At 57.1% G+C, this 20,335-nt stretch overlaps 2 protein-coding genes across 4 annotated transcripts; one reads left to right on the top strand and one right to left on the bottom strand.

Moving 5' to 3' along the window:
* Positions 1 to 843: 843 nt before the first annotated feature.
* Positions 844 to 12,175, bottom strand: PPP1R13L (protein phosphatase 1 regulatory subunit 13 like). 3 transcript variants are annotated; one of them, XM_038767596.1, is made up of 13 exons: positions 11,843 to 12,175; positions 7,419 to 7,495; positions 7,170 to 7,315; positions 6,581 to 7,043; positions 6,025 to 6,123; positions 5,829 to 5,926; positions 5,189 to 5,699; positions 4,158 to 4,696; positions 3,930 to 4,061; positions 3,716 to 3,849; positions 2,718 to 2,884; positions 1,179 to 1,378; positions 844 to 1,025 (listed from the first exon to the last, which is right to left on the bottom strand). In XM_038767596.1, the coding sequence occupies exons 2-13, from the start codon at positions 7,471 to 7,473 to the stop codon at positions 987 to 989; spliced, it is 2,583 nt and encodes an 860-aa protein (XP_038623524.1). In that variant the 5' UTR covers positions 7,474 to 7,495; positions 11,843 to 12,175; the 3' UTR covers positions 844 to 986. The 3 variants fall into 3 exon arrangements, with proteins under 3 accessions (XP_038623524.1, XP_038623523.1, XP_038623525.1); XM_038767595.1 differs by having other exon boundaries at positions 3,930 to 4,696; XM_038767597.1 differs by lacking the exon at positions 11,843 to 12,175 and having other exon boundaries at positions 3,930 to 4,696; positions 6,581 to 7,315; positions 7,419 to 7,490.
* Positions 12,176 to 15,833: 3,658 nt separating this feature from the next.
* On the top strand, positions 15,834 to 20,306 carry POLR1G (RNA polymerase I subunit G). Its single transcript, XM_038767113.1, has 3 exons — positions 15,834 to 15,959; positions 17,508 to 17,646; positions 19,022 to 20,306. Exons 1-3 carry the CDS (start codon positions 15,929 to 15,931, stop codon positions 20,277 to 20,279), a joined length of 1,428 nt encoding a protein of 475 aa, XP_038623041.1. The 5' UTR covers positions 15,834 to 15,928; the 3' UTR covers positions 20,280 to 20,306.
* The last annotated feature ends 29 nt before the right edge of the window (positions 20,307 to 20,335 follow it).

A 20,335-nucleotide genomic window follows, 5' to 3' on the forward strand; every position in this document is an offset into this window, starting at 1 on the left:
TTGTCTGTTGTACTGTACTCCCCAAGCCTAATAATAATAATGTTGGTATTTGTTAAGTGCTTACTATGTGCCAAGCACTGTTCTAAGCGCTGGGGGGGGATACAAGGTAATCAAGGTTGTCCCACATGGGGCTCACAGTCTTCATCCCCATTTTCCAGATGAGGGAACTGAGGCCCAGAGAAGTTAAGCGACTTGTCCAAAGTCGCACAGCTGACAAGTGGCAGAGCCGGGATTAGAACCCACAACCTCTGACTCCCAAACCCAGGCTCTTTCCACTGAGCCACGCTGCTTCTCTAGTACAGTGCTCTGCTCCTCCGCCGCTAATCTCCTCACCGTTAGGCCTCGTTCTCGCCTTTCCCGCCATCGACCCCCAGCCCACGTCATCCCCCGGGCCTGGAATGCCCCCAATCCCTCTGCCCATCCACCAAGCTAGCTCTCTTCCTCCCTTCAAGGCCCTACTGAGAGCTCACCTCCTCCAGGAGGCCTTCCCAGACTGAGCCCCTTCCTTCCTCTCCCCCTCGTCCCCCTCTCCATCCCCCCCATCTTACCTCCTTCCCTTCCCCACAGCACCTGTATATATGTATATATGTTTGTACATGTTTATTACTCTGTTTTACTTGTACATATCTATTCTATGTATTTTATTTTGGTAGTATGTTTGGTTTTGTTCTCTGTCTCCCCCTTTTAGACTGTGAGCCCACTGTTGGGTAGGGACTGTCTCTAGATGTTGCCAATTTGTACTTCCCAAGCGCTTAGTACAGTGCTCTGCACATAGTAAGCGCTCAATCAATGATGATGATGATGCTCTGCACACACTATGTGCTCAATAAATACCACTGATTGATTGAAGGCACTTTTTATTGACGAAGAATAAAACGGAGGGGCGCATTGGGGGGAAGGGGGATGCTCCGGCCACCCAGTCTGAGCCAGATGCTCGGTCCGTGCGTGTGACCGCAGCAGGATGAGGAAGCGCCGACGATCCTGGTTTACACCTTGTGGCGTTGGAGCCGAACCCTGGGGAATAGCTGAGGCAGGAGGGAGAAAGAGAGGCCGGGTGTCCGATCGCCCCTTTGATCCCTAACGGAAGGTCCCCAGGTTTCCGTGCTGTCCCCCCACACCCACCTCGGAGATCACCCGTCCTCCCCCATCCCTCCGTGGGCCGCCCTGCCCTCGCTCACCCCGAAGTAGTTCCTGGGCACGTAGCCCTCGTGGCCGTAGAGCGACGCCCACCACCAGTCGGTCTCCTCGGGCCCGTCCCGCCGCAGGACGGTCACGGGCTCGCCCTCGCGGAAGGACAGCTCGTCCCCGAACTCGGCACTGTAGTCCCAGAGCGCGTACACCGCCCCGTTGTTCATGAGCCCCAGGCTCTGCTCCGCGTCTGCAACGCGTGTCGGGGTCAGGGGCCGGCCACGGGGCGCGGCGGGAACGGGGCGCCAGGAAGAGTTGGGGCAACGAAGGGCATGGGGACGGGGCGGGACGGAGAACAGAAGCAAGGGGCAGCACGAGGCGATGGGGCTCTAGATTGGGGTCCCCCCTACCCTGTAAAAGCTCACTGTGGGCAGGGCATGTGATCGTCCTCTCCCAAGCGCTTAGTACAGTGCTCTGCAAGCACTCAATAAATAAGATCGATTGATTGATGTGGCTATCCCAATCTTTTAGACTGTGAGCCCACTGTTGGGTAGGGACTGTCTCTATGTGTTGCCAATTTGTACTTCCCAAGCGCTTAGTGCAGTGCTCTGCACATAGTAAGTGCTCAATAAATACGATTGATGATGATGATTGTATTTATTGAGTGCTTCCTGCCCACTTGGGTAGGGACTGTCTCTATATGTTGCCAACTTGTACTTCCCAAGCGCTTAGTACAGTGCTCTGCACACAGTAAGCGCTCAATAAATATGATTGATTGATTGATTGATTACTGGGCGCAGAGCTCTGTATTTGGGAGAGTATAATACAACAACATAACAGACACATTTGCTGCCCACAGCAAGCTCGGAGCCTAGAGTGGGGAACACATACTAGAGAAGCAGCGTGACTCAGTGGAAAGAGCCTGGGCTTGGGAGTCAGAGGGCGTGGGTTCTAATCTCAGCTCTTCCCCTTGTCAGATGTGTGACCCTGGGCAAGTCACTTCATTTCTCTTTGCCTCAGTTCCCTCATCTGTACAATGGGAGTTAAGACTGTGAGCCCCACGTGGGACAACCTGACGACCTTGTATGCCCCCCAGTGCTTGGCACATAGTAAGCGCTTAACAGATACCACCGTTATTATATTGATAATAATAATATTCAATCAATCGATCGTATTTATTGAGCGCTTACTGTGTGCAGAGCGCTTGGGAAGTACAAGTTGGCAACATATAGAGATGGTCCCTACCCAACAGTGGGCTCACAGACTAGAAAATGGCTTTTATTGAGTGCTTACTATGTGCCAAGCACTGTTCTAAGCGCTGGGGAGGTTACAAGGTGATCAGGTTGTCCCATGGGGGGCTCACAGTCTTAATCCCCATTAAAGTGACTTGCCCAAAGTCACACAGCTGACAATTGGTGAAGCCGGGATTTGAACCCACGACCTCTGACTCCAAAGCCCGTGCTCTTTCCACTGAACCACAATGCTTCTCAAAATGTGTTTTTGCATAAATAAATGGGGGATCTGGACATAAGTGCCGAGGGGCTGAGGGAGGGGTGAGCCTGACCCTTGGGTTCTCGGGGCCCGCGCACCTGCCAGGTAGGTGACGCAGTCGGCGTAGCCATCCCGGTATGGGTCACACTTCTCGATTGCCATGGCGCCGTCGCTGAACGTGGTGGCGAAGACCGAGGCTCCGTGCTTGACTAGCGCCGTGCAGATGGCCGTGTCGTTGCACGAGGCGGCACAGTGTAACGGGGTCCTGGGGGAGGGGCGGAGCCCGGGAATCAATCAACCAAACGAATTTATCGAGCGCTCGTTGTGTGCTGAGCACCGTACTAAAAGCTTTTTTTAAAAAAAAAATGGTATTGATGAAGCGCTCACTATGCGCCAGGCTCTGTTCTAGGCGCCGGGACAGATACAAGTTGCCTGGGAAGGTACAACATAGAGTTGGTGGACACATTCCCTGCCCACAATGAGCTTACAGTCTGGAAGTCTTTTAGACTGTGAGCCCACTGTTGGGTAGGGACTGTCTCTATATGTTGCCAATTTGTACTTCCCAAGCGCTTAGGACAGTGCTCTGCACATAGTAAGAGCTCAATAAATACGACTGATGATGATGATGATGATGTTGCCAACTTGTACTTCCCAAGCGCTTAGGACAGTGCTCTGCACACAGTAAGCGCTCAATAAATACGATTGATGATGATGATGATAGAAGGGGAGACAGACATTAGTATAAATAAATTAAGGATAGATACGTGAGTGGTGTGGGGCTGAATTAAGGGGGCAAATCCCAGTGCAAGGGTGACGCAGAAGGGAGTGGGAGAAGAGGAAATGAGGTCTTAATCAGGGAAGGCTTCTTGGAGATGATGTGTTTTAATAAGGCTTTGAAGGTGGGGAGAGTGATGAGTCTTGCAGCCCTGTGGTCCCGAGGGGTGGGGTATCTCACCAGCCACCGCCCCCCCCACTCACACTCACACACACACACACACACACTCTCTCTCTCTCTCTCTCTCTCTCTCTCTCTCTCTCTCTCTCTCACTCACACACTCCCCAGGAGCCCCGCGTCCCCGGGGCCGGATGGCCTCACCAGCCGTGGCTGTCCGGCGAGTTCACGTTGGCTCCCGCGCCAATGAGGAAGTCCACGATGCTGTAATTGGCACCGCAGATGGCGTTGTGTAGTGCCGTGATGCCCTCGTCATTGGGCTGGCTGGGGTCGTTCATCTGAGGGGGTGGGGCGACAGGAGGTCAGTGGGGTCGGGGGACGGGGTCGGCCTTGGGAGGCCCCTGTGGCCGGCACTCACCTCCTTGACGGCCTGCTGCACCACGTCCAGCTCTCCGGTCAGCGCGGCGTCCAGCAGCCGCACCAGCGGGTTGAGCCGGGCTCGGCGGCTCTTCCGCGGGGAGCCGGCCTTGCGCAGCACCGAGCGGGTCTCCTGGGGCAGGGGCGCGGGGTCAGCGGGTGGTCCGGCTGCCCGCCTCCGGGCCCCGGCTTTCTTCCCGCCCGCCGGCCCGGGAGACGGCCTACTCACCGAGGGCGAGGGAGGGAGGGACGGAGGGACGGGCGCGGGATGCTGGCAGACACGTACCGGGCTCTGGGGGGCGGCTGGCTCGGGCAGGAGGAGCTGCGGCGGGGTGGGGGGCGGGGTGGGCGCCGGCGGGGCCGGGGTCGGGGCCTTGGCCTCGGCGCCCTCGTTGATGGGGCCGAGGTCGGGGTCGGGCCCGGTGGCGGCGGCGGCGCCGCCCGGATCCTGGCGGTGACTTTGCCGGTGGAAGAGGCGGCTGATGAGCTGCTGGTACTGCTTCTTGTGGGTGGGGGGCAGGGCGGGCGCGGGGCTCTGCTCCATGGAGCCGCGGCGCTTGAGGGGCCGGGGGATGTCGGCCAGGACCCGGACCACCTCCTCCAGCTCGGGCAGGGTCTGCGCCTCGGGGGGCAGCGCCGGCTGCAGCCGTGTGGGGCTCAGCGGCCGCGGCACCTCTTCGGCCTCGGGCCCCTCGCTGACCGGCAGCAGCAAGAGACCTTCCAGCTCGGCCTCTGCGTCGGCCAGCGGCTCGGCGGCCTTCGCGGCCTCTGGAGGGAGGGAGGGAGGGAGGGAGGAAGGGGGTCTCCTGGTGGTCCCTCCCCCGGGCCTGCTGGCTTCCCCCTGCCCCCCAACCACTAAAATGTCAATCAATCAATCAATCGTATTTATTGAGCGCTTACTATGTGCAGAGCACTGTACTAAGCGCTTGGGAAGTACAAATTGGCAACACATAGAGACAGTCCCTACCCAATAGTGGGCTCACAGTCTAAATGTCCCGAGGAGACAGAGGGTGGAAGGGCTACAGTAAGCGGGATCCAGGCAGGACTCGGGGCCCCCACGGTGCTTGACTCAGGGGAGCGGGTGGACCGTTTTTCCCCTCACTGAGGGAAGCCGGGGGTGGGGGTGGGCCCCGCGTGGAGGTGGAGGAAGGAATGAGATGGTCTTTGGGGGAGGACTGGGGGACCTCCACGTCCACCACCCTGGGCGCGCTCATTTTCCCGCGGCCACCATCCCTCCCTGACTGAAAGGAATTAACTCACCTTCAACGCCCACGGCCCGACCTGGTGGGAGGACTTGAGGGGCTGGAGCCTGGGGCTGGGGCTGCTGGGGCTGAGGAGGGGGCTGGGGCTGCTGGGGCTGAGGAGGGGGCTGGGGCTGCTGGGGCTGAGGAGGGGGCTGAGGCTGAGGGGGGAGCTGGGGCTGGGCCTGGGGCTGAGCGGGGAGCTGGGGCTGAGACACGGGTTGGGACTGGGACAGGACCCGGCTCAAGATCGGGGACCCGGGGGGCCCCGCCGTGGCCGCCCCGTACTGCCAGAAAGCGTTCTGCAGCTTGAAGATCATAGAGAGGGGGATGGGGCGCTGACGGGGGGCCCGGCCCGGGGCGCTGGCGGGGGGCATGGGGATGCGAGAGGCCGGTTGCCAGCTCCGGGGCAGGGTGCCCGGCGGCCCGGGGGGCAGAGACCGCCGGTAGCTCCCCGGTTCCGGTCTCCGATCGCTGGCCAACGGAGACACCTTGTAATTCCGGGGCAGAGTGGAACTGGTCAAGCCGTCCTGGGGGGCGGGAGGAGAGCGGAGGTCCAGTGTCTCGGCCCAGAGCTGAGCTGGACTGGGCCCAGAGCCCCCGGGGTGGTCCCGTCCCCCGGAAAGACCTCCGCTCCCACCCCCCAGGGCGCCCCTCACCTTCCCGGGGCCGCCGGCCCCATCCAGGCTGGACTCCCGCCACGGTGACAACTGCAGTCCCGGGGGCACCTGGCGCAGCCCCCCGAAGACATCCAGACCTGCGGGGGGGGTCCCGGGGCAAGGTTAGAGGGACGAGGGTGGGGCTAGGGGCGGCCCCCAGACCCACTGTGTCCCCTGGCCCGGCCCCAGCCCTCACGCTCGTAGCTGCTGCTGTGTGACGGCTTCTTCTCGTACACCAGGTCCAGGTCGGACTCATTCCAGGTCTTCGGGGGTCTCCGCCGGAGGGTCAGGTCGTCTGGGAGGGGCAGGGCAGGGGGCGGGAGGGGATTGGGATGATAGTGAGAGTGGGCGCCTCTACCCCTGCCCACACTGTCCTCCCTCCTCCTCCCTCCATCCCACCCTTTGCCCTCCTCCCTCCATCCCACTATCCCAAACTTTCACCCTCCTCCCTCCATCCCACTATCCCAAACTTTCACCCTCCTCCCTCCATCCCACTATCCCAAACTTTCGCCCTCCTCCCTCCATCCCACTCTTTCTACTCCTCCCTCTATCCCACCCATTGCCCTCCTCCCTCCATCCAACCCTTGGCCGTCCTCCTTCCATCTCACCCTTCCTCCTCCTCCCTCCATCCCACTATCCCACCTTTGGCCCTCCTCCCTCCATCCCACTCTTTCTACTCCTCCCTCCATCCCACCCTTGGCCGTCCTCCCTCCATCCCACGTTTGGCCGACGTCCCTCCCGGCTTCTGTCACCTTGAGCCCGGAGCGGGGCGAAGGCGCTGGCCGCTCCGGCGGGCGGGGAGCCGTCGAACGGGGAGGACGGGGTCGGTCGGGGTGAGGGGACGCGGTCCGGGAAGAAGATCTGCGGGCCGGGGCCGTCGGCGTGGGAAGGCCCGAGCCGCGGGGAGGCGGCGCGGCTGGACAGGTACTGCGGGGAGGGGATGGGGCGGAAGGCGGCGGCCCCGGGGTGGTCCAGGGGTCCAGCCGAGCGGAGGGCCACGGCCCCGGGGCGGGGGGATGGGGCCCGGCCCAGGGTAGGGAAGGTCTCGGGCTGCAGGAAGATGGAGGGTCTTGGGGAGGCGGGCCGGCCCTTGGGGGACAGCGGGCTGTAGGGGGCCAGGGCCGGGGTGGGATCGGAGCCGTCGGGGGGCCGGCTGCGTGGCGGAGGCGGCCGGCTGCCGTGGTCCGGGCCGGGGCCGGGGCTGGAGCGGCTCAGCTGCAGACGGGGAGACGGAAACGGCGGCTCGCACCCGAAGGCTCCGGCCGAGGCCTCGCCAGGGGTCCGGGGGCCAGGGGTCCGGGGGCCAGGGGCCCGGCCCGGTGGGGACGGGGCCGCACTCACCCTCGGGGCGACGCCGGCCTGCGAGGGAGGGGGCGGCGTGGGGTTGTCGGACCACAGGGACTCCAGCTGCTTGGTCAGTTCGTCCACTTTAGCCGCCGCCGTGTCCAGCTCCATCTGCTTCAGGTCCATGTGCTTCATGGCCAGGGCTGAGAGGGGGGCAGGGGGCAGGTCAGAGGGGATGGCGGGGTGGGGGGAGCAGCCGCGGGGAAGGAAGCCCCCCGCCCCCTCCACCCGCGCTCGCTCGCTCACACTGGAAATTCATGTCCAACAGGTCTCGGGCGCTGGGCAGCCTCTCGCCGTCCATGGCGGGGCCGGTGCCAGGTCACCTGCGGGGGAGACGGAGGGGCCGTGCCGGTGAGAGGCGCCTCTCGGCCGAGCCCCCTCCCCTCCCCTGCCTGCCCCGGCCCGATGGGCCGAACGGGAGGCCGGGATGGGGCTTCTGGCCGGACCGGGCCGCCGCCGAATCCGCACCCAGAGCCCCCGGGCTCGCCACCCTCACTCAGCCGGCAGCACCAGTCCCGCCACCGCTCCCTGCCTCAGTTTCCCCCCCCGCACCGTCGCGGCAGGTAGGGGGCGGGCTCCGGGTGCTCGGTTTCGCGGGGGTGGGGCACGGTGACAGCGCCGTCCTCTCTGCCCCGGGGCGGCAGGTGGGTGACCTTGGCCTCCTGACCTCTGCCCCCCCCAGACTGACCGACGGATGGACGGACTGCCGGCCGGCCAACCCCCGGGGGTCCGGACCCCCAACCCCCGCCCCCCCACTCTGTAGTGGGGAAGGGCGGTGAGGCCCTGTTGGGTAGGGACTGTCTGTCACTTGTCTGTGACCATGGGCAAGTCACTCAAATACAATTCATTCAATCGTATTTATTTGGGGGTTTTTTGATGGTATTTTTTAAGTGCTTACTACATGCGAAGCACTCTTCTAAGCGCTGGCATTTATTGATCGCTTACTGTGCGCAGAGCACTGTACTATGTCAGCTATGTGACCCTGGGCAAGTCACTTAGCTTCTCTCAGTTACCTCATCTGTAAAACGGGGATTAAGACTGTGAGCCCCATGCGGGACAATCTGATCACCTTGTAGCCTCCCCAGCGCTTAGAACAGGGCTTTACACATAGTAAGCACTTAACAAATGCCATCATTATTATTATATGTTGCCAACTTGTACTTCCCAAGCGCTTATAGTACAGTGCTCTGCACACAGTAAGCGCTCAATAAATACAATTGATTGATTGATTGATTGAGGCCGGGGCGGGCCTGGGACCCTGGAAGGCGGGAGAGAGACGGGGATACGTCGCCAGGGACTGAGGGCACCGGAGTTTCTCCGGTCTCGGTTCCGGGAGATTCCCGTCTAGACTGGAGGCCAGGTTGCAGCTGTAAGCGCCTGCTCTAGACTGGAAGCTTTCCCCTCCAGGCTGGAAGCTCGGCCCTCTAGACTGGAAGTTTTCCCCTCAAGACTGTAAACTTCCCACCCCACACTCTAAGCTTTTCCTTTCAGGTTGTAAGCTCCCCCGGCCCTTGACTCTAAGCTTTCCCCTCTAGACTGTAAGTTTCCCCCCTCTAGACTGTTAACTCCCTCTGTAGACTGTAAGCTGCCCACACTAGACTCTAAACTATGTTCGTACATATTTATCACTCTATTTATTTATTTTACTTGCACATAGCTATTCTATTTATTTTATTTTGTTAGTACATTTGGTTTTGTTGTCTATCTCCCCCTTTTAGACTGTGAGCCCACTGCTGGGTAGGAACTGTCTCTATATGTTGCCAATTTGTACTTCCCAAGCGCTTAGTACAGTGCTCTGCACATAGTAAGCGCTCAATAAATACGATTGATGATGATAAACTTTTCTCTCTGGGCTGTAACCTCCCCCCCGACTGCAACCTTCCCTCCTCTAGATTGTAAGGGCAGGGAATATGTCTGTTTACTGCTCTGTTGCATCATCATCATCAAGCGTATTTACTGAGCGCTTACTGTGTGCCGAGCACTGTACTAAGCGCTTGGGAAGTACAGATTGGCAACAAATTGCACTCTCCCAAGCGCTTAGCACAGTGGCCCGCCCTTCGTGAGCGCTCAGTAAATAGGACTGACTGAGTGACTGTCGTGGAGGCGTCCGGGTGCGGCCCGGCCCCGCCTCGCCCCGCGCTGAGCTCAGCCCGCCGGTATGCGACACGTTCCGGCAGATCCGGCCCCTCGTGGTTCGCTCTCAATATAGAGATATATGTGTGTGTGTGTGTTGTGTTGTGTGTGTGTGTGTGTGTGTGTGTGTGTGTGAGAGAGAGAGAGAGAGAGAGAGAGAGAGAGAGAGACATGTGTATGTCTGTCTCTCAGAAGTGAGGTAATAATAGCTACAACTATAATGATAATATAGTATATATAATATACTATGTATGTATAATGTACACTGTACATATCTATCATGTATAATGTACACTGTACATATCTATTCTATTTATTTTATTTTGTTAGTACGTTTGGTTTTGTTCTCTGTCTCCCCCTTTTAGACCGTGAGCCCACTGTTGGGTAGGGACTGTCTCTAGATGTTGCCAATTTGTACTTCCCAAGCGCCTAGTACAGTGCTCTGCACATAGTAAGCGCTCAATAAATACGATTGATGATGATGATGATCGCGGTATCTGCCAAACTCTTACTCTGTGCCAAGCACTGTACTTATGTTCTAGGGTAGAGGCGAGGTAATCAGGTCACACACAGTCCCTGCCCCACAACGAGGCGCACAGTCTAAGTCGCGGGGACTGTATTCCAGTCTTCCAAGGCAGGAAAGAGAGGCAGCGTGGCTCAGTGGAAAAGAGCCCGGGCTTTGGAGTCTGGGGTTCACATCCCAGCTCCGCCACTTGTCAGCTGTGTGACTTCGGGCAAGTCACTTCACTTCTCTGGGCCTCAGTTCCCTCACCTGCAAAATGGGGATGAAGACTGGGAGCCCCACGTGGGACAACCTGATCACCTTGTACCCCCCCAGCGCTCAGAACAGTGCTTTGCACGTAGTAAGTGCTTAATTAAATGCCATTATTAAAGGTTCAGCCCTCGTTCCTCCCCCCGGTGCCCCCTTTTCCGCAGCCCACGGTCACTGTGACCAGCGTCCGAGGGAACCGGGGGCGGTGAAACCAGACGGCAGGGAGGGCCTCGGCCTTGAAGAGGTCTCCGCGTGGGGCGGGATGGGGAGGGGAGGGGACCCCCACCTTTTGGCCCTCCTCGTCCCGCCTAGTGTCCCGTCTGTGGCCCCTCCCGGGAGGAGGTTTTGGGAAGGCGGGGCCGCCGCAACGACGCGATTCCCAGTTTCGGGTTGGGAAAGTGTCGGCGACGCTGGCCCGGGCCCCGAGGCGTCGCTCAGTGGGGGGGAGAGACAGGTTCCCCTTCCCTCCGCTATCTTCCCCCTCTTGGTGGGGGCCGCAGACGGCTCCCTTTGATGATCCCTCCCCCGTTAATAAGCGTCCAGCCTGTCTCGCCCCGAAGCCACGAGGGCTGGGGACCCGGCCGGCCGGACTCAGGGGTCCGACGGTGCCCCTCGCCCTCACCCATCCGACGCCGCTGGTCCTGGTGTGAAGAACACGGGGAGGTGAAGGAGAGAGAGAGAGAGAGAGAGAGAGAGAGAGAGAGAGGGCGGGATGGCCCCACCCGGGAGGGCCTCGGCTGTCCCCACCCCCTTACTCGCTCCCCTGGTCACCCCGAGGGGACGGGGCCCATGCCAAGCTTGTGACTCGGTTGGGCAACCCGGCCGGCCCTCCGAATCCTGACCCCTGAAATGCCCGGCCGAGGGCCCTCCGCCCCCGATTTCCCCACTCTGGTTGGTGGGGCCGGACCTTCAAGGCCCTGCTGAGCGCTCACCTCCTCCAGGAGGCCCGCCCAGACTGAGCCCACACAGTCTTTTAGACACAGTCTGGGTGAGACAGACACAGTCTGTGTGAGCCCACACGGACACAGTCTTTTAGACTGTGAGCCCACTGTTGGGTAGGGACTGTCTCTATATGTTGCCAATTTGTACTTCCCAAGCGCTTAGCACAGTGCTCTGCACATAGTAAGCGCTCAATAAATACGATTGATGATGATGATGATGATGAGCCCCTTCCTTCCTCTCCCCCTCGTCCCCCTCTCCATCCCCCCCATCTTACCTCCTTCCCTTCCCTACAGCACCTGTATATATGTATATATGTTTGTACATATTTATTTACTCTACTTGTATTTTGTTAGTCTGTTGGGTTTTGTTCTCCGTCTCCCCCTTTTAGACTGTGAACCCACCGTTGGGTAGGGCCTGTCCCTAGATGTTGCCAACTTGTACATCCCAAGCGCTTAGTCCAGTGCTCTGCACATAGTAAGCGCTCAATAAATACGATTGATGATGATGATGACCTGGTCGCCGGGGAGGGTCGGTAGCCCCGGGGATCTGTTTGTGTGTGTGTGTGTGTGTGTGTGTGTAAGGGTTGGGGACAGCCTGGCTTCGACGCGCCGCCGGTCGGACTGGTCGGACGCTTAGTTAATTATACGTTAGGAGGAGCGCAGGCACGCCCGCCTTTCCCCGGGCTCGGGCCTCGGTTGTGCCCCCTCGCTCCCCTCCGACCTCACCCCGGGGCGGGGACGCCCTGCGGGAGCCCCTCGCCCCCCGCCCGGGGACCCAGGCGTTCAAACACTCGTAGCCCCACCACCCCTTAAGCCGGACTTACCGCGCAGAGGCGAGGTCCGGGGGTCCGGCTAAATCCCGGGCTGGGGGGCGGCCTCCGGTGCCGGTTCCGAGCCTCTCCGAGGTTCCGGGGCTCCGGGTCCGGCTGCGGGACGGGCGCAGTAAGCAGGTTTTACAGGGCCACAGGTGGGGAGCGCTCCCCCGCCGCCATCCTGGCACTCGTAGTTCTCCCGGCTCTGGGACAGACAGCGGGGGGGCAGAGACTCCCGGCCTCAGTTTCTCCGGCGGGGAAGGGGCTTCACACCGGCCGGGGGGCAAGGATACCCTGGCCCACCCCCAGCAGGGTACCTGCACCGAGCAGCGCCGCTCTCAACTAATAGGGATTGTGGCCCGGCCCCGCCCCGCTCGGCGCCCATCAATCACCCAGCCTCGGGCCCGCAGCTCCGAAGCAGGGGGGGCGTGCCCCGCGGAGACTACAACTCCCAGCGGCCTTCGCGCTCAGCGCGCACGCGCACCCCGATACTTAGGTCCCCGGCGGAGCCTACAAGTCCCGGCGGCCCTCGCGGGGCCTGACGCCTCGGCCAGGAGTGCGGTCAGCCGGCTTTCCCTCCCCCGCGGAGACTACAACTCCCAGCGGCCTTCGCGCTCAGCGCGCACGCGCACCCCGATACTTAGGTCGCCGGCGGAGCCTACAAGTCCCGGCGGCCCTCGCGGGGCCTGACGCCTCGGCCAGGAATGCGGTCAGCCGGCTTTCCCTCCCCCGCGGAGACTACAACTCCCAGCGGCCTTCGCGCTCAGCGCGCCCGCGCACCCCAGTACTTAGGGTGGCGGCGGGGCCTACAAGTCCCGGCGGCCCTCGCGGGGCCTGACGCATCGGTCAGGAATGCGGTCAGCCGGCTTTCCCGCCCCCGCCTCGGGAGCCCATCAGTCAATCAATCAATCAATCAAACGTATTTATTGAGCGCTTATTGTGTGCAGAACACTGGACTAAGCGCTTGGGAAGTACAAGTTGGCAACGTATAGAGACAGTCATCATCAATCGTATTTATTGAGCGCTTACTGTGTGCAGAGCACTGGACTAAGCGCTTGGGAAGTACAAGCTGGCAACGTATAGAGACAGTCCCTACCCAACAGTGGGCTCACAGTCTAAAAGGGGGAGACGGAGAACAAAACCGAACATACTAACAAAATAAAATGAATAGATATGTACAAGTAAAATAAATAGAGTAATAAATATGTACAAACATATATACATATATACAGGTGCTGTGGGGAAGGGAAGGAGGTAAGATGGGGGGATGGAGGGGGGGACGAGGGGGAGAGGAAGGAAGGGGCTCAGTCTGGGAAGGCCTCCTGGAGGAGGTGAGCTCTCAGTAGGGCCTTGAGAGGGATCCAGCCACCTCCGAGGGCGGCACGGAAAGACCAGAGCCTCCGAGCCTGGACTGTGCCGCCTGGCTTGGCCCGGAATCCGGCAAGGACGCGTGTAACTGTTTACACCGGGGAGGGTCCGCCGGGGGAAAGCCCACCACCACCACCACCTCTTCTCTCCCGGCCGAATCGATTCGTATATATAATAATAATAATAATGGCATTTATTAAGCACTTACTATGTGCAAAGCACTGTTCTAAGCCCTGGAGAGGTTACAAGGTGATCAGGTTGTCCCTCGGGGGGCTCACAGTCTTCATCCCCATTTTACAGATGAGGTAACTGAGGCACAGAGAAGTTAAGTGACTCGCCCAAATTCACAGCTGGCAATTGGCAGAGTCGGGATTTGAACCCATGACCTCTGACTCCAAAGCCCAGGCTCTTTCCACTGATCCATGCTGCTTCTATATATACATATATATATATACATACATATACATGCAGCTATACATATATGTACATGTATACATATAGATGTATATATCAATCAATCAATCAATCGTATTTATTGAGCACTTACTGTGTGCAGAGCACTGTCCTAAGCGCTTGGGAAGCACCAGTTGGCAACATTTAGAGACGGTCCCTACCCAACAGTGGGCTCACAGTCTAGAAGGGGGTATCAATCAATCAATCAATCAATCAATCAATCAATCGTATTTATTGAGCGCTTACTGTGTGCAGAGTGTGTACATATCTATTCTATTTATTTTATTTTGTTAATATGTTTTGTTTTGTTCTCCGTCTTCCCCCTTCTAGACTGGGATCCCACTGTTGGGTAGGGACTGTCTCTATATGTTGCCAACTTGTACTTCCCAAGCGCTTAGTACAGTGCTCTGCACACAGTAAGTGCTCAATAAATGAATCGCATATATACATACATACATATATACATGTATATATGTTTGTACGTATTTATTACTATATTTATTTTACTTGTACATATCTATTCTATTTATTTTATTTTGTTAATATGTTTTGTTTTGTTCTCCGTCTTCCCCCTTCTAGACTGTGAGCCCGCTGCTGCGTAGGGACCGTCTCTATATGTTGCCAAGTTGTACTTCCCAAGCGCTTAGTACAGTGCTCTGCACACAGTAAGCGCTCAATAAATACGATTGATTGATTGATTGGGGCGGAGTTGCTCGAGCCGAGCCTGCCCTCTGGTGGCCAGTCAGGGAGCAACCGCCGAGTTTCACTTGTTTCCCCCACGACCAACTTTAAAGTCCCGTGGAGCGAACCAAGCCCGGGAGGGTCGCGGGAGGCGTTCATTTACTCAATCGTATTTATTGAGCGCTTACTGTGTGGACAGCACTGTACTAAGCGCTTGGGAAGTACAAGTTGGCAACATACAGAGACGGTCCCTCCCCAACAGCGGGCTCACAGGGAACAAAACAGAACATCAACAAAATAAAATAGAATAAATATGTACAAAAGAATAAAGAAATAGATTAATAAATACGTACAAACATATATACAGGTGCTGTGGGGAGGGGAAGGAGGTAAGGCGAGGGGGAGAGGAAGGAGGGACCTCAATCTGGGAAAATCTGCGTGCATTGGTCAGGACTCGAACCCAGATCCCCGGTGTGGGACGGGAGAATTCTACCACTGAACCACCAGTGCGTTGGTTCTCCGTGGCTCCGATGCGGGAGAGGGAGGCCCTAACCCATATGTCATCCATCCTAACCCATATGGCTCACCTCCTCCAGGAGGCCTTCCCAGACTGAACCCCCTCCTTCCTCTCCCCCTCCTCCCCCCTCCATCCCCCTCGCCTTACCTCCTCCCCTTCCCCACAGCATCAGTATATATGTATATATGTGTGTACATATTTATTACTCTATTCATTTTACTTGTACATATCTATTCTATTTATTTTATTGTATTAATATATTTTGTTTTGTTCTCTGTCTCCCCCTTCTAGGGGGGCAGGGGACTGGCTTCGGGCCCTGAAGCCCCCTCCTCTCTCTTTCTCTGTCTCTGCCTCTCTCTCTCTCTGCTTCTCTGTCTCTGTTTCCCTGTTTGTCTCTGTTTCTCTTTCTGTCTCTGCCTGTTTGTCTCTCTGTGTTTCTCTGCCCCCTCTCTGTTTCTCTCTCTCTCTCCATTTCTCTATTTCTTCCTCTCTTTCTCTGTCTCTCTGTTTCTCTGCCCCCTCTCTGTTTCTCTCTCTCCATTTCTATTTATTTTATTTTGTTAATATGTTTGGTTTTGTTCTCTGTCTCCCCCTTCTAGACTGCGAGCCCACTGTTGGGCAGGGGCCGTCTCTCTATGTTGCCAACTTGTACTTCCCAAGCGCTTAGTACAGTGCTCCGCACACAGTAAGCGCTCAATAAATACGATTGATTGATTGATTTTATTTTGTTAGTATGTTTGGTTTTGTTCTCTGTCTCCCCCTTCTAGACTGTGAGCCCACTGTTGGGTAGGGAGTGTCTCTCTATGTTGCCAACTTGTACATCCCAAGCGCTTAGTACAGTGGTCTGCACACAGTAAGCGCTCAATAAATACGATTGATTGATTGATTGATTGATTGATTGATTGATTACGGGGACGAAAATCTCTTCATCTCCCGAAATACCGGTTTTGTCGCCCTCAGGCCCCACCTCCATCTCGGTTGCTATGGACTCGTCCTTGCCAACAGGCCCCGCCCCCTTTCGATGACGTATTTCCGGTCTTCCGGCCCCAGCTCGCGGCGCGGCTGACCCCCGTCGGACCATGTGGCTGCAGCAGCCTCCTGGGCTTCCCGGTAAGCCGGGGGAGGGGGGGGGACTTGGGCAATAATAATAATAATAATAATAATAATAATAATAATACTTAGAATTATTATTATGGCACGTGTTAAGCGCTTAATATGCGCCAGGCACTGTTCCCAGCAGCGTGGCTCAGTGGAAAGGGCCCGGGCTTTGGAGTCAATCAGTCAAGGCCATGCGCCTTCCACTGAGCCAGGCTGCTTTTCTTAATGATGTGCATATAGCTTTAATTCATTCATTCATTCAGTCGTATTTATTGAGCGCTTACTGTGTGCAGAACACTGGACTAAGCGCTTGGGAAGTCCAAGGTGGCAACCTCTAGAGACGGTCCCTACCCAACAGTGGGCTCACAGTCTAAAAGGGGGAGACAGACAACAAAACCAAACATACTAACAAAATAAAATCAATCCATCAAGCCCGTGCCCTTTCCACTGGGCCACGCTTCTTTTCTTAATGATGTGCATATAGCTTTAATTCATTCATTCATTCAGTCGTATTTATTGAGCGCTCACTGTGTGCAGAGCACTGGACTAAGCGCTTGGGAAGTCCAAGGTGGCAACATCTAGAGACGGTCCCTACCCAACAGTGGGCTCACAGGCTAAAAGGGGGAGACAGACAACAAAACCAAACATACTAACAAAATAAAATCAATCAATCAAGCCCGTGCTCTTTCCACTGGGCCACGCTTCTTTTCTTAATGATGTGCATATAGCTTTCATTCATTCAGTCGTATTTATTGAGCATTTACTGTGTGCAGAGCACTGGACTAAGCGCTTGGGAAGTCCAAGGTGGCAACATCTAGAGACGGTCCCTACCCAACAGTGGGCTCACAGTCTAAAAGGGGGAGACGGAGAAAACCATACCAAACATACTAACAAAATAAAATAAATAGAATAGATATGTACAAGTAAAATAAATAGAGTAATAAATACATACAAACATATATACATATATACAGGTGCTGTGGGGAAGGGAAGGAGGTAAGATGGGGGGATGGAGAGGGGGAGAGGAAGGAAGGGGCTCAGTCTGGGTCATGGGTTCAAATCCGGGCTCCGCCAATTGTCAGCTGTGTCACTTTGGGCAAGTCACTTCACTTCTCTGGGCCTCAGTTGCCTCATCTGTAAAATGGGGATTAAGACTGTGAGCCCCCCCCCACCCCGCCGTGGGACAACCTGATCCCTTTGTAACCTCCCCAGCGCTTAGAACAGTGCTTTGCACATAGGTAAGCGCTTAATAAATGCCATCATTATTATTCTTAGACAAGCAGATCGGGTTGGACACAGTCCCTGTTTCATTTGGGGCGCACAGCCTCAATTCCTATTTTACAGAGGGGGTAGCAGTCTCAATCCCCATTTTACAGAGGGGGTAACTGAGGCACGGAGAAGTCAAGTGACTTGCCCAAGGTCACACAACAAGCAAGCGACAAAGTCGGGATTAGAACCCATCACCTTCTGACACCCAGGCCTGTGCTGTATCCACGACGCCATTGTGCTTGGGTGACAGGAGAACTTCCTGCCCTCTGACCCTCTGGCCCCTCTCCTCAGCCATCAAGAAATTCGAGTGTCCCCCGGACTTCTCCCCCTCGGCGCCCCCGACCGACGTGCCATTTTCCCTGGAGTCGCTGCAGTCGCCGACCACCGAACTGTGGCTCATCAAAGCCCCCGCGGACTTCGTTCCCGAGAGGTAAGAGGCCCCGGCCCGAACAGCCCACCTGTTTCCTCTCCTGCCCACTCCCGGGGTTAGTGCCACTTTACCCACCCCTGCTTCTCGCGTAATGACACGCTCAAATCAGTCGTATTTATTGAGCGCTTACTGTGTGTGGAGCACTGTACCAAGCTCTTGGGAGAGTACAATACAGCAGAGTTGGTGGACATACCCTGCCCACAGCGAGCATACAACCCAGGGGGGAACACTCCCGTTTCCAGGCTTATGGCACAACGCCCCCCACGCAATTGACATCCCATCCCCAGTAGTAACAGCGGGATTTGAACGCTTGTTATGCATTAGAGGATTCCTCCAACCCCCATGCTCGAGTTCTCCTGAAGGTGTTCAGCCCACATTTCCCCACTCAAGAACTTCCAGTGGTTCCTTATCCCCCTCCACATCAAACAGAAACGTCTCCCCCTGGGCTTTAAAGAGCTCAGTCTGCTTGTCCCCTCCTACTTCACCTCAGTACTCTTCAATCAATCAATCAATCAATCAATCAATCGTATTTATTGAGCGCTTACTGTGTGCAAAGCACTGTACTAAGCACTTGGGAAGTACAAGTTGGCAACATATAGAGACAGTCCCTACCCAACAGTGGGCTCACAGTCTAAAAGGGGGAGACAGAGAACAAAACCAAACATACTAACAAAATAAAATAGAATAGATATGTACAAGTAAAATAGAGTAATAAATATGTACAAACATATATACATATATACAGGTGCTGTGGGGAAGGGAAGGAGGCAAGATGAGGGGGATGGAGAGGGGGACGAGGGGGAGAGGAAGGAAGGGGCTCAGTCTGGGAAGGCCTCCTGGAGGAGGTGAGCTCTCAGTAGGGCCTTGAAGGGAGGAAGACTCTTCTCCAACCCAGCCTGCATACTTTGCTCCCCTAATGCCAACGTTCTTACTGTACTTCGATCTTGTCCATCTCACCGCCTACTTCTCACCCACGTCCTGCCTCTGGCTTGGTATGCTCTTCCTCCTCCTATCCGACAGACAATTACTCTCCCCCCACCCCCATCTCAAAGCCTCATTGAAGGCACATCTCCAGGGGGCCTTCCCTGACTTAGCCCCCCTTTTCTCTATTCCCACCTCTCTTCTGCCTTGTCCCGACTTGATCCCTTTATTCACCATTCCCATCTCCGGCTCCACAGCACTTCGGTACGTATCTGTAATTTGTATTAATGTCTGTCTCCCCCTCTAGACTGTAAGCTTGTTGTGGGCGGGGAATGTGTTTGTTATACTGTTACAGTGTACTCTCTCAAGTGCTTAGGACAGCACCCTGCATCCAGTAAGGGCTTAATAAATATGATTGACTCTCTCACGTCTCGCCTTACTGCCCCTCCCCTAGCTTCAATGGGCGTCGAGTGCCGCTGGCCGGACTCAAAAGCCTGAAGACCAAAGATGGAAGTCGCCGTTCCTACCAGGTCCTAAGCAACCCGGGCAGCTTTGCGGGCGGTGGCCCCTGTCTGCTGGTGCCGTCTGCAGCCCGGGGACAACTGGTGTGTGGGCCAGCCCTGAAGGGCTCCCTCAACGTGTGTGATGGCCCCTTGGCCCTCCAGACTCCCTCCCAGCCTCTGTCCATCCCGTCCCCACCCCCGCCTCAGATACCACCGGGACTCCGCCAGCGATTCCGGGCATTTGGGGGCAGCCCGCCTGCCCAGCCTCGGAACAGGAAGCCCGGGGCCACGGCGGACGCCGCAGACCCCAGGAGGAAGAGGACAAAGAAACGAGGGAAAGAGGCAGAGCCGGAGCTCAAACAAGAAGTTGAGGCCTGCGATAGGGGTGATGGGGTTCTCTCAGGAGGAACTGGGGCACATGGGGAGCCAGGCCCGGAGCCCCTAAGCCCCAAGCTGAGGAAGAGGAGGAGAAAACAGGAGCCTGAGGCCCCAGTTCTTGAGCTGCGCCCAGTAACTGAGACAGAGCAGGAGCTCCTGTTGAAGCCCCCCTGCCAGCTGGAAGAGCCCTCCACCAAGAAGAGGAGGAGGAGAAAGGAGTCCAGATCCCCAGAGGTGAAGCTGGAGACCTCAGTGCCAGAGCTGCCTCTGGGGGCCGAGACAGTGTTGGAGCCCCCCTGCCAGCTGGAACAGCTCCCCACCAAGAAGAGGAGGAGGATAAAGGAGGAATCCCAGCCCCCGGAGCCAGAACCCCCAGTGCCAGATCTACCTGTGGGGGCTGAGGCAGAGATGGAGGCCGGGCCCTTGTCGGAGCCTCCCTGCCAGCTGGACCGGCTCCCCACCCAGAAGAGGAGGAAGAGGAGAAAGGAGGAATCCGAGCCCCTGCCGCCTGCGCTGCCCCTGGGAGCTGAGGCAGAGCTGGGGGCCGGGCCCCTGTCAGAGCCCCTGCCTCCCTGCCAGCTGGACCAGCTCCCCACCAAGAAGAGGAGAAAGAGAAAGGAGGAGTCTGAGGCCCCAGTGTTGGAGCTGCCTGAGGTAACTGAGGCAGGGCTGGAGCCCCCCACCAAAAAGAAGAGGAGAAAGGAGGAGTGCAACTCCCCAGCGCCAGTGCTAACCCCCTTGGAGGCTGAGCCAGAACCCCAGCCCGGGTTGGAGACCCTGACCCAGCACCCCACCAAGAAGAAAAAGAAGAAGCTGAAAGAGGGGAATTGAGGTGGAGGAGGAGGGGCACAGTGGGAACAGGACCAGACTACAGTGTCACCTCCTGC

Source organism: Tachyglossus aculeatus, chromosome 26, assembly GCF_015852505.1.
Source record: "Tachyglossus aculeatus isolate mTacAcu1 chromosome 26, mTacAcu1.pri, whole genome shotgun sequence".
Lineage (NCBI taxonomy): Eukaryota > Metazoa > Chordata > Mammalia > Monotremata > Tachyglossidae > Tachyglossus > Tachyglossus aculeatus.